At 40.4% G+C, this 13,038-nt stretch overlaps 1 protein-coding gene across 1 annotated transcript; it reads left to right on the top strand.

Annotated features, from left to right (window-relative positions):
• The first annotated feature begins 1,058 nt into the window (after positions 1–1,058).
• LOC138108853 (serine/threonine-protein phosphatase 4 regulatory subunit 3-like) lies at positions 1,059–8,619 on the top strand. The gene is given in 12 exon segments (XM_069012040.1): positions 1,059–1,284; positions 1,287–1,843; positions 3,078–3,155; positions 3,363–3,476; positions 4,222–4,338; positions 4,542–4,673; positions 5,319–5,421; positions 5,857–6,015; positions 6,701–6,870; positions 7,212–7,351; positions 7,792–7,960; positions 8,536–8,619. Coding segments are annotated over 12 exon segments (2,049 nt in total).
• The last annotated feature ends 4,419 nt before the right edge of the window (positions 8,620–13,038 follow it).

The raw sequence follows: 13,038 nt of genomic DNA, 5'->3' as shown, positions 1-13,038 counted from the left end.
CTACATGCTCCAGGAGTGCCCTTGGTTGCTTGCAGCCAGCTGTATTACTTTCCCTGCAGATGTTGGTGAGGTAGATGTTAAAGAATATATTCAGTGCAGATAATTCAGGATGCAGCTGCAGTACAAGATGCAGGTTGAGCTCTGGTGGGGCAGGAGCCCAAGTGCAAGGCAAAAGGCCATGAACTACCCTTTGCATTACAAAGGGCACAGGGACCTGTGGGGCAGCCAGGGGACTGGACACTCAGAGACACAGCAGGAGGTGATGACCCCCAGACTTTCATGACCTTAGACTGTGAGGGGATAAAAATGCAAGTGGTTCCTTTTATTCCAGGTCCCTCCTCAGAGGAACCAGCTTGAGGTGTTATTTTGTTATTTAGTTACTGCACCATGATTAAACTATTCTGAGGATCCGGACATCTGTGACTCTGCTATGGGAAACCCAGGGTTAAGCTGGTAAGGAAACCTGGTCTGACTGCGTGAGTGTGGAGGGAATAGCTTTGAAGGCCTTTGGTCCCACATCAGGTGATGTGACAGTGACTCCAAAGTGGCTCTTGGGTGGTTGGACAGGGAAGTTTCCTTAACCTTTCCGCCCCTTCCTAGCCTCTCACTTCTGAAAAGCCAATAGCCCTCAGCTGCAGTGCTCCAGTAGGGGAAGTGTCCCAGCATGTTTCCATGATGACAGTTTGATCCATAGTTAGGTTTGGAAGGGACCTAAAAGTTCATCCAATGCCCCTGCCATAGGCAGGGATACCTTCCACTAGACCAGGTGGCTCAAAGCCCTATCCAGCCTGGCCTTCAACACTTCCAGGGATGGGGCAGCCACAACCTCTCTGGGCAACCTATGCCAGTGCCTCAAAACTCTTATAGTCTAGCATTTCTTCCTAATATCTAATAAAAACAGCTTAAGGCCATTCTCCCTCTTCCCTTCCTGCCCTTGGGAAGAGGCCCTCTCCAGCCTTCTTATAGGCCTCCAGCAAGTACTGGAAGGGTTTCTAGAAGTTCTAAAAGGTCAACAACAAACAACAGCCATTGGTCATTTACGGTGACCTTTGACAGTCATGAGCCCAGCATTCTGGAGTCCGGGAGTTAGAAGGACAGACCAATCAGAAGGCTCTGATCCAGGTGACATCATAATGACTGAAGAACACCTGAGGCAGTTGGAGGGGCAGAGCAGCAGAAGGACAGTGCAGAGTGGGCTGCTGTCTTGCTTCCCTCTTGCCCCCTTTGGATATTGGTGTCATTCTGCAGAAGTCACCCAGGATCTTCTTGAGTCAGAAGAGGGACACCTAAAGAAATGGGTAGAATTAGTCGTTTGATGGACCTTCCTACCTGTGAACTCCATAGACTTGGAGAGATTGCAGACTTAGTGACCTCTGTTCGCCTCTCATGTGTCCATAAGGAAAAGCTAGCGCTGGCCTTGAAGAATGGAGACTATATTCCAAAGCTCCTACAGCTTTTCCAAATCTGTGAGAATGCAAAGAACACTGAAGGCTTGCATCTTCTGTTTGACATTGTGAGAGGAATTTTGTACCTGGACAAAGCCATTCTGTTTGAGGTGATGTTTTCTGACCAGTGTATTCTGGGTGTTGTTGGATGCCTTGAGTATGATCCATGTTTGGCTCAGCCAGGATGGCACAGGGAATTCTTGACCAAAACAGCAAAGCTTCAGGAGGTTATTCCTATCAGAGATCCTGGACTCAGGCAAAAAATCCGCCAGACATCCAGGGCACAGTACATTCAGGCCATCATCTTGCCTAATCCATCCGATTTTGAAGAGGGTTTTCTTTCTACCCTCAATTCCTTCATCAGCTCCGGCAAAGAGGAGATTTTACATGGGTTGCAGGTAAGTGTTTTTTAATGTGGCTTAGATGGGATCTGTAGAGATCCCTCTGGCTGTAGTTTGGAAATGATTTACAGCTAGTGAACACTGTATAAGTTAATCACAAGCACTTTCATTTGCACAATGTTTTGAATGCTCTCCCTTCTTTCGGATCCCTTGGATTTTGTATTTTTGAAATGATAAATTTCAGGTGAGTATCTTAATACTTTTTATGGGCTTCTCTTTGATTGCCAAGCAAACCTTTGGAGCTAGTTTTGTAGAAGTATTTAAGGAACATGCATCTTATGGTATTTTGTTTCAGGGACATTTATTACACTGTTTTCCAAGTAAAGGGGTGCAGAGAAATGGGTGGAGAGAGATGGCAGAAAGTGCCAAAACACTTGAGAGATGATGATGTTCCTAGGTTTTTTGGAGTCTGAAGCATGAAATGCTTTACAAGGAGTGAAGTGTTGTCCCATATATCCTTAAATATCCCATAGCAGTAGGCAATGTGAATCTGAAAAGCAAATAATAGTCACAAAAGTTTCCCATCTTGGCAAAGCAGAGTGCCTGCATGTGGGAGAGCTGGTTTTTCTGCGAGTAAGATTCAGGAGAATGTGGCTGCAGCCAACTTGTACCCTGTCCCCTTGCAGAGGTGGACTGAAAAGATGCTTTGCAATGCTGCAGATCCAAAAGAGGGAAACTGATCCCCACGGGATGTTCACAGTGTAGTATGAGCAGTGCAGGTACAGTAGGGTCAAAGTTTTCTCTTGGTTAGCACTTTTTACGTCAGAAGTGTAGCAGTTGCTTCCCTGGAAGAAGTGCAAAGTGCAGCGAGGGAGTCTGAAACAAATTAGCACTGTCCTTTTCTCTCCTTTTGATGTGGGTGTGGGTGTGGCAAATCCCACAGGGAGTCCGTGGGATGGGCAGAACTGCAAAGCATAGGGATGGCAGGCAGAGAAGGAAAGGAAATGTCACACTTTGTAGAGACGAATTTAGGGATCAGCTTTAGGGATCATCCCCTGTGTCCAACTTCACCTGTGGCTCTAGTGTCTGGAGCTGTTTCGCCTGCACAAAAGGAGTGCTGAAAGACTGGAAATGATCCTGCTGGAAGTGTACTCTAGCATTTACCTTCCTTGTGATAAAAATAATGGCAGTGTAGAAAGTTTGACTTTGTGAAATGTGGGATCCTAGAAAGATCATGTTTTCACTTTCCAGAGGCACTGTGTAATTTGCGTTCTTTTTGTGTGCTCCACAGAAAGATGAGGAATTTTTGTCTGAAGTTTTTGCACAATTAACAAATGAAGCTACAGCTGGCGAGCAAAGATGTGAATTGGTAAGTCAGTAGTCTTGGTGGCTCCTCAAAGGCTTTAAATAAGAGGGATGGAGCAGAAAGTGAAACTGTTCTGAGAGTTCTGCAATCTTAGAAGTACTTCTGGAGAATCAGCCAGTACACGCCCTGGTACAAATTGTAACTGTTTCCTCCTTTCAGAGAGTTTTCTGACTCATATACACAAAATGATTTTTTTCCCTCGTGCACCAGATAAGGTTTTTCAAGGAATTCTGTGCCTTTTCTTTCACGTTACCTGACAAAAGAGATGAATTGCTTCAAACTTTGGCAAAGTTGGGAATTCTTCCAACTCTTGAAATGTTAATGGTAAGTGAAAACTTAGAACTGGTTTTAATAAAACTAGAAAAGCCCACAGCCATATAGCCTTTTTTTTCTATCTGCTGAGCACCTTTGTGTAAATCTAATTGGAGAGCTTTGCTCTGCTGAGAGTGGAAGTTTCTGGTAATGTTCAGAATCCAGAAGCTGCCCACAGTTCTACTCTGGAGCAGCCTGCCTTGACTGCTCTTACTATTTTTACTTTTCATGATGCAGAAGTCTGAGGGCAGTGAAGTCCTCGTGACAAGGCAGTCAAAAGGTAAAAGAGATTTTTTCATGTGGTAGCTTGATTTTTGTTTTTTTATCAAAGAAAATCACAACCTTTAAGGAAAGGTCTGAATTCTTGTTGCCTGTAAATGGGCACAGAAACTATTGTACACCTTGATTTGTACAGTTGGTCCTTTAGTACAAAATTAATAAATTGTGGATAGCAGGTATAGAATATCAATAAAATCTTAGATTTCAAGCAAGTAGGATGTTGTGAATGTTTCCAGCCTAAGTTAGGGCTCTCAAATTCACAGAGAGCCTTGTGTCTTTTCTAAAGGAGGAAAATAGTAGGGACAGGATTTCCCTGGTTCCTTGTTGTTTTTCTGTAACCATATTGCTGGGTTTCTCATGAAAATTTTTGCAACGAAACATTCTCCAGTCTTTGCCTCTTATTTGCAGCTTAACATGATAATAAATACCAAACTTGATTTACTTTAACAAAATAATCTCTTTTTTTTTTTTTTGTGAGGGAATGGATGATCTGCAAGTTAGATCTGCTGCTACAGATATATTGTCTTATCTAGTAGAATTTAGTCCAGCCATGGTCCAAGAATTTGTAATGCAAGAGGCCCATCAGAGTGAGAATGTAAGTAAAAGTGGTTTGGAGTTTATTGAATATACCAGTTTTAGAGCAAACAGGAAAGTAACCAGCCAAATAAAGTCTCAATTTCTGTGTTTTGTTTTAATTTTTATTTTTAAAATTTGCCGAAAGTGGGGAGGTCTTTCCATTCTTATGAGCAATTATTTTGTGTTTTCTTTGTTTGTTTTTTTTTTTTTTTTTTTCTGCAGGATACCCAACTCATCATTGAGGTCATTAAGCAGATGATCTGTAATCCTGACCCTGAATTTGGAGGAGATAATCAGTTAATGGAGATTTTGCGTGCTCTGATCAATCCAGAGAAAATGCTGGCCATAGCTAGTGTAAGAGAACATGAATGGCAGAAGACATGATACTGTCTTGGCAAACTTAAAAGCCTGATACTCTCTATTGCTATTATTGTGGGCAGAGGATAAAAAATTAGAGGGTGTTTTTATTGAGTGGAGTGTGGTCTGATAGCGACTTTAAAGAAGCAAAATATAAGCTAGTTTTGCTAATGAAAGGTATATATCTGGGGCATCGTGCAGGTATTAAACCATGCAGTCCCATGTGTCAGTGCCATAGCACTGTCTGACCATAGCTCACTCTATCTGGATGATAAATCTTGAAAGATTTTAATACATTGTAATATACCAGAATACCTGTAAAATGGTTTGCAGGTTGTTCTGGGCAAAAGTAACTGCATTTCAGAATGGTTTAAGGACACTTTGTCAAGCACTTTGAGTCATTGATGTTTTTTCCAATATATATTTGCATCCATGCTGGGGATTCCTTTATTGATAGCTAGGTTGGTTGGATGTCTCACAAATTTTTCCCAAAATAAAGAAATTGATCTTGTGTGAAGACAGTGCTGCAGGCCCAAAGAACTCAGTAGAATTCTTTGTAGGCTGTTTCTTTTGTTACTACTCTTTTTTATTTAAAAGGTTATATGTGAATGCCAGTGTTTAATGAAGTTATTTTTGTTTTAGAATTTAGAAATATTTGAATTTCTCGATATCTTCTACAATCGTTACATTCATGTTCTTACTGCGCCGCTTCTGGCTGATACATCAGAAGAATGGTATGAAATAGGTAATGACAATTTTAATTTTTTTTCCTTTGAAGGGCCTTACAATCCTGGTAACAGCAATAGAGTTCTGATGTGTGCTGGGAATACACTTGCTGCAAGCTGCTGTTCCAACAGGAATTCTGTGGGCAGTTTTCATTTCTTGGAGCTGTGAATGCTGACATATCTTGATAGTGTACTTTGTAAAGATGCACTTCCTTCATGTATATTAAGAATCATGTTGTAGTTTTACTAGTCTAATTTTAAAGAATATTTACTGTAAAGCCACAGTTGTGTTCGTTGTTTTTTTCTGACCCAATGTCCTACTTCCCAAAGCAATTCAGTAAAACAAAAATCCACTAAAAATATGTCAGGAACTGCAACAGCAACTGAGCTTAGTGTGCACTGACAGTACATTATTTATTTTTTTGTATAACTTAAGGCATTAATTTTTCTTGTAGATAATTATCAAACAGCAGAAATACTTGCCTCAGTTTTGGAGCTTCTGTCTTTTTGTGTGGAACGGCACAAGTATCACATGAAGATTTACATTATCAACAAAGATCTGCTAAGAAGAACACTGGTCTTGATGAAATCCAAACACAAATTTCTGGCCTTGTGTGAGTATGGAGATGCTGTGATTTCCTTCTTCAAGGCTTTGCCTGTCCTGTGTGGAAGGTGTACCAGTACCAATGTATAGCTGAACTCAGAATTCCTGTTCATTTGCTGTGTTTTACTGGCTACAGTTAAGTAATTTGGAAAAAAAAAGAGGTAGCAGCTGTCTGTAAGCACAGACCAATGCAGTTTCTGGTGGGAGGAGGACTGTTGTCTCTTTTGAAGTCTAAAGGGATTCTTTCAAGTCTTCATGACAGGATCCTTTGTAATCAGATTTCTTCCCTCATTTCACTGGAAATTGTGTCCTTTCTTAATAATGTCCTAAATCTGGTTCTTCTTATGGAGAGTGAATGAAATTCTGTCAGCCAGGATCTTTAAGGACTCAGGGCTGGTTCTGAGAGGGGAACAAGGGAAAAAGCATAGGACAGAGTTAATAGTTTTACTCCATGCATGCTGGAGTGTATTGCTGCTGGACTTGAGAAAGAAATCCATGGCTCCTGGTGACCTTCAAATACCTAGGAAAGTCCAAGAAGGAAAGAAAGGTGACCTGTCAACAAATGCTGCTTCTGCACTTTGGGGGTGCATCTTCCTCTCAGGATAACACTAACACCAGGTTTTTCAATTCTTCCACAAGAAGATGAGAGCCCTGGCATGTGGTTGTTGAATGCTTGAATGTCTTTCTTCACACAGGTGCTCTTCGCTTTATGAGGAGGATAATTGGCCTGAAAGATGAACTTTATAACCGTTACATCACTCTGGGAAACCTGTTTGAACCAGTTGTAAATGCTATGTTGGATAACAGGAATAGGTGCAACCTGCTCAAGTCTGCCTTGATGGAGCTGTTTGAATTCATCCAAATGGTAAGTTCAGCAACAGCCTCAGCACTGACACGTCCATGACCTCGCAGGGAAAGAGACAAAAGGCAGATTTCCAAGATAGCAAACACCCTGTTTTAATGGAAGGGTCACAAACAGAACTGGGATGTTGCTGAGTCTATTGTCCCTTTCTAAGGGAAGCTTAATAATTCTTTCTAGATCTCAGTTCTTTTCTAAGAATAAATCTGATTGCTTCCCATGTGTTCTTGACAAAAATATTTTGGCTCTGGACATGGAATCAGTTACTTTCCAAAATAAAGTTAAAAGCTTTCTGACTTTCTGCATGTGAACATTTGAGACTGAAACCCTGATTTGTTCTTATTCAGGAAGATATTCAGTTCCTTATTGCACATGTAGTTGAGAACTTCTCTGATGCACTGGAATCTGTCAAATACATTCATACATTCCAGGGACTGAAGACAAAATATGAGCAAGAAAAAGACCAGCAAAATGAGAAACTGAGCAGGTATGGCCCAGTTTCTGTCTTATGAGGGTGCCAGTGACTGCCATTCTGCAGGTCTGCTGGTTGGTTTTTAATTTCCCAGAGAGCAGCAGAAGCAGGTGTCTGGGATTGGGGTTTGGTTTCATTCTTGCTGAAAACTTCTTGGGTTAGAGCAAATACCCATCTACCTTTCTTTGAGTAGAGCTGATATGGTCAGTAGATCAAATGTTCTCTTCAGCTTATGAAGAGCAGAATCTTGCTCTGTCCTTTTTAATTAGGATTCAGTCTGCCTTATTATCACCTGGGTATTGGTGAAGCTTACAGTTAGGATGGAAGCAGGGATGGAGCTGGATTGCCTTCTCCAACGCACTTAATTAATTCTAAAGCTTTGGAAGCCATTTCTGACCTGGCTGAGTCTGAAACATCAGGCAAAGCTTTAATCACTTGTCCTATATCTCTTGCAGTGTCATATTGCCTGGTGAGACATTTGTCAAAGAAGCAGTAGTCTTACAGGTGGATGAAGATCTGCGGTTCAGTGAAGGTGAAGAGAAGGCACCTCCAATGTCACCAGCAAGCTCCAATGGCTCCTATCCAACTTACACAACCCTGACCACAGTGGTGACAGCCCCCAAGGTGGGAGAGAACTTGTATGGAAGCTCCTGTCCTCATGTAGGACAGCAGAGCAGCCTCGTGGGGCTTTACCAGGTGTAATGCAGCACAGTAAGCAATAGCCTTGTACAGGGTATCTTAGTTACGGATATAGTCACCCAAATCCCTGTCAAGTGAAACCCTGACTAGTTTGGGGAAAGGTTTAAGGAGGGTAAGGTGGGACTGGAGTCTGTTGTTAATCTGGTGGGCACAGGTTAATTTTGCCTCTTCTGCATGATTGAATTGTTGCTACTGCTTGGCTTTCTTCCCTGCCCTGCTGGTGCCCTGTGTATGTGATATACAGATGGGACTGCATTTTTTGGATTCTATTCCCCATCAGGGAATTAGTAAGTGTTTTCAAGCAGATAAAATGCAGGAAGTGATATATCTTTTTTGCCTTTTACAGCTGAGCATTATTTGAATCTTAGCTTCTGAGCAGCTACAGAAAAGTGTGGCAAGAATTTCACTGCCCACTCCTAAGATTTGGGGGCAAAACAGATGTGCAGTGTGTATTTTTTCAATGTGAGAATTTAATTTTTTTACCTTTTTCTAACGGGCAGAGAGGTCTATTTGAAGTATTTGGTTATCCTGAGGATGAAGATGATGAGACATCTCCAAAGAAAAGAGGTTGTCTGGGTTCCTAAAGGAAACTGAAATTTTTAAATAAGAACTTTTATTATGGGGTTCCAGTGCTGCAACTGTTTAATGTTAAAATACAGAACCAGCTGCAATCCATCACATAGATCTCTCTTGTGATATATGTTATTATATAATAATAATGTAATGTAGTAGTAATATGTTTGTAATATAATATAATACAATATAATATAAGTAATATAATTAATATTATGCAATATAGTAGTAATATATAGTAACACATGTTAGGTCCATTTCTCCTGGAATAGTTTAATGTGAAGCCATTTCTATGTTTTCAAGATTTAGTTAGTAGTTAGTTTAGGGTTGTAGTTAGTTTTAATTGTAGCTCTTGTTTGGGAAAAAAAAAAACTGCTTTCTGTATAGATATGTAAGATAGTTTGTTCCATCAAACAAGTGTATTAAAGATCTCAATGTACTTGTTTTACACCATTTGTAAATATGTGGCAATATTAATGCTCAGCTGTAAAATTCAGGAATTAAAATTGGACTCTATAATTTCATAAGATGTATTATTTGTAAGTACTATTTTAATAAAAAGTTACATGAAACCTGACTGGCTGGGTTTGCTTCTTTTCCTGACAGCTACTGTTGCAGTCAGTGATGTCACACTGTGTACAAAGGGTAACCCCACTCTTGGCTTCACTTTCAATCTGTCAAGGCTAAGCCAGTACAGGGTTTTAAAAAGATTTCTACTCTTGAAACTGAATTGCAGGTGACATCTCAAACTTTGCAATTAAAGCAATTATTTTTGCTTAAAGTTGCATTATTTTAGCAGATTTCAGTATTTGGTTGTACTCGATAGAGGCTGAGGCCAGTGATTGAGCAACTCTCTGCACTGCAGGGGTGCTCAACAGCCTTGCTGCTGAACACATCAGTGAGTTTCCAGCAATCTGGAAAGTCAATATCCATGTAATTTGAAATACTGATATATAAAGTACTGAGTTGCTTGTCTGACAGGTAAAGCTAAGTGTAAAATTAGAAAACAAATCCCTTTGTTTAGTGATGGTATAATTTATTCTCAAAATATCAATCTTTTCTTGGGGTCTGTGATGAGCTCCTCAAAACCACTGCTTCCTTCCAACTTCTTCTTTGCCTTTGAACTGAAAGACACCCCGAATCAGGGACTAACAGCCAGCTCAAGATCCTCCAGCAGTGCACTTTCTTTTTGTTCTGCCTTTCCAACTCTCCCACTCTCAGTTAAGAGAGAGTGCAGGAGCCATGAAATCATGAGTTCAAAGTGCTTCTCTGAATTATCTGTCTATTTATGAAGAAATCTCTCTGTTACAGAAATCCCTCTGCATGGAAAATAAACCAGGTTACAAATACTTTTTGAGGCTATTTAGATATAGCTCATGTTGGTGACTGTACTATTCCAAATTAGAGAAATGCAAAAAGATCAACATTTCTCTAAACAAGAATTAATGTGCAACCCTTACACTGGTTGCATTTCTTGTCTCCAGAAAGCAGGAAAAGTCTGGGTGGTTTTACCTCTAAAGGTTCTATGTAAAAGTGGATATAAAAGTTTGTACTTGTGCAAGTGGAGGTTCAAGAATAGGATAAATACATAGCTCTTTCATGTCTTCCAGCTAGCGGTGGAATCAGGAGGGCTTGTATTGGCTGACTCTCATGTATGTGCTAAACACTGCTACAAGAAGTACGTGCAGCTTGTGGACTGCTGACCACATAAGACATTTATTTTCTAGAGCCTTCTCTCTACTGAAAGCTTATATTCTACATTTACGAGAGACTAAATCATTAAGCTTTGTTTATGGAGAAAAAATGTAGTTTTATCCTCTGAAGCTGTTACATAAGGTAATTCCCTTTTTCAGGAATTTGCTGCAGATGTATTTCTGGTGTTATTAACCTGAGAGTTAATATGCATCTTAAAGCAACCCTGGTGTTCTCTCTCTTCCTGTCTTTCTGGCGGTCACAGATAACAAAGGTATTGAGTATCATTCTGTGCCATATCGCCATGCTTCTATCACTGATAGCTCTTTTTTGTTTGATTTCTGGTTTCTGTCGTTACCATCTAGTGAAATAAAACACAGGATCAACATGAATGACAGAGAGAGATGTCAGAAAAGCTATTAATAGTGATTATACAATTTATATGCTTTTTGTGCCCTGAAAGTATTCAAAGCATTAGTTTTCTCAAATGCCCAGGCCAAACTGGATTGTTTTTTTCGTTTTTTGTTTATTTCCTAATTTTCTGTTGTATCTTAATGTTTGTCATCCTCCTCCTTCTATACTCTGGAAGATGCCCACAGCTGCCTATACCTTTCCTCATCTTTACACCAAGTACCATATTCTGCTGCAGTGTCCCCACCTATTAAAGGAGGAGAATGACCCCACCATAAGAAGTCACGGGAAAGTCATAGGGAAAAAAACATGTGTGAGCTTAGAGTTCCATTAAGATGATGATGGATGATGCTCAGAAATGGAGAAAAAGTAACAGTGGAGGAAGAAAAAGGAAATAACTGGAGGGTTTTTAGAGTGCCAAGAAATGGGTGGAGTATGTCCGTGTGGTCTGCCTTTATTAATCTTGCAGGCTGAGCAGTTCTGAGGAAAAGTGATTGCCTGATAGATATTTGCCATGACATCAGTGGGGTAAGGTTACAAACAGTTGAGCTCGTTTAACAAGACAAGTATGAGAAATCAAGGAGGCAGGGAAGCAAGCCAAAGGGCCGTCCTTTGGTTCTTGAGGCAGCAGTACAGTGGTTGCAAATAGTGCTCAGCTTTTCATTCCTAGAGGACATAACTCATATGACATTCACTGAGGCTGAAGAGCACAAATAAGACGGACTCCAGAACTCAGGGAACATGCAGGAATGTAGCTCCACCACATGGCAGCCCTTGGAGGTATTAGCCACATAGTCTGGATTTTCCAGATTACTTCAGTCTGCTCAGCTCAGAGCAGCCAGACAGACATCCTAGCTGGTGCAATCCCATGTAACTAGATTGGAAGATGCTCCTGGGATTGAAATGCCAGTCCATTTAAAATCACATGGAGCCACTTTTATTATTCTCAGCTCTGCTCTTTCATACAAGGCCAGGACATGCTCCACTATGGAATAAGTCTCCAACACCTCACATCAGTAATTCCATGTTTGTGACCCTGCCTGCTGGCAATATGCTGCACTCAGGTGCTCAGCTTGACAAGCCTCTTCGCTGCTGTCAGGTGATGCTTTTGCAGTGAGCATGTGGGCTGTCTTGGCACTACACATTGCTCATTTAACTCTCCACTGACTGGAAAAGCAGCTGAACCAAACTGTCTCACTAACGGAAGAGTAACTAGAGGCAAGACCTCATTTAAAAAGAAAAAAACCCAACTACATAACCCCAAAATCCAGAAAAGTCATTGGGAAAGAGTGGTAATTCATTTAAGAACCTTTATCAGCAATCTAAAAATTCATTTAAAAGACCTTATGAATCTGCAAGATATGATTAGATTTATTTTTTCAGAAACAGCCTATTTAGCATTGCTCTGCGGAATTTTGAGAGAGATACCCCTGGTGCATTCTGGCCTTCTGGAAACCAGAACAAAATTCCTCTAAAAGAAACACCATGGAACACCTGACGTCTCATGCAATGAAATACTAAACAAATAAATTTTAGAAAGGTTTGAATGATGTATTCTAGTTATACTACACCAGTCTAAGTTATCCAACATGCTGTAGTTCCCCCAGGAGGGAAGGAAAGGGCAAACATCTCTCATGTTTACGGAGTTTCAAGGTAATGCTTGTCTGAACCTTTGCACTTCCTCCTGCTGGAAAATCTCAATGGCACAATCAGGAAAATGCAAACACCATTACTCAACTTTAATTTTTTGGTTTTTTAAATAGGGATGAGTAAGCTGAAAAATTAAGAAGTAGATGTATTGCTGAGGAGGAGAAGAGAAAATGTGAGAAGAAAAGGCAGGAATATGAGCTGCCATTCATGTTTCTTGTAGTGTATTGGAGCCCAGTCCTCTCCTTGGTGGGCTGGGTTTCTTCTGTCTCTACTCAATCTCATGCAATGCAAGGAAGTGCACTGTTTTCACCATCTTTACCCAGCTCAGGAAGGATTGTGCATCAATCATTATATTATTGACTTATGAGTTCTCAGCTTTACTACATGAGGTGAAGGGGACCACAAGTAAGGGTGCTCATCACCAAGCTCCCAGTCCTGCTAGAACAACATTACTGTTGCCATTTGAATGTATTTAAAGTTTGTAATGGATTTTAAAAGATCAGATTAAGGAAGATTTATGGTATTTTTCAGTATCATTACTTTCAATGTATATAAATAATTATATCAGATATATGAGGTAGATTATCTCAGATAGGTGAGATTTCTTTCTTGGCAGATCAGTAAGGCAAAAAGCAACACTTCATTGATTAATAGTTCTTCTCCTTCTGCTTCCTTAC

Source organism: Aphelocoma coerulescens, chromosome 3 (assembly GCF_041296385.1).
Source record: "Aphelocoma coerulescens isolate FSJ_1873_10779 chromosome 3, UR_Acoe_1.0, whole genome shotgun sequence".
Taxonomy (NCBI): domain Eukaryota; kingdom Metazoa; phylum Chordata; class Aves; order Passeriformes; family Corvidae; genus Aphelocoma; species Aphelocoma coerulescens.
Note: the sequence above shows the minus strand (reverse complement) of the source record. Positions and strands in the feature narration are given on the sequence as shown.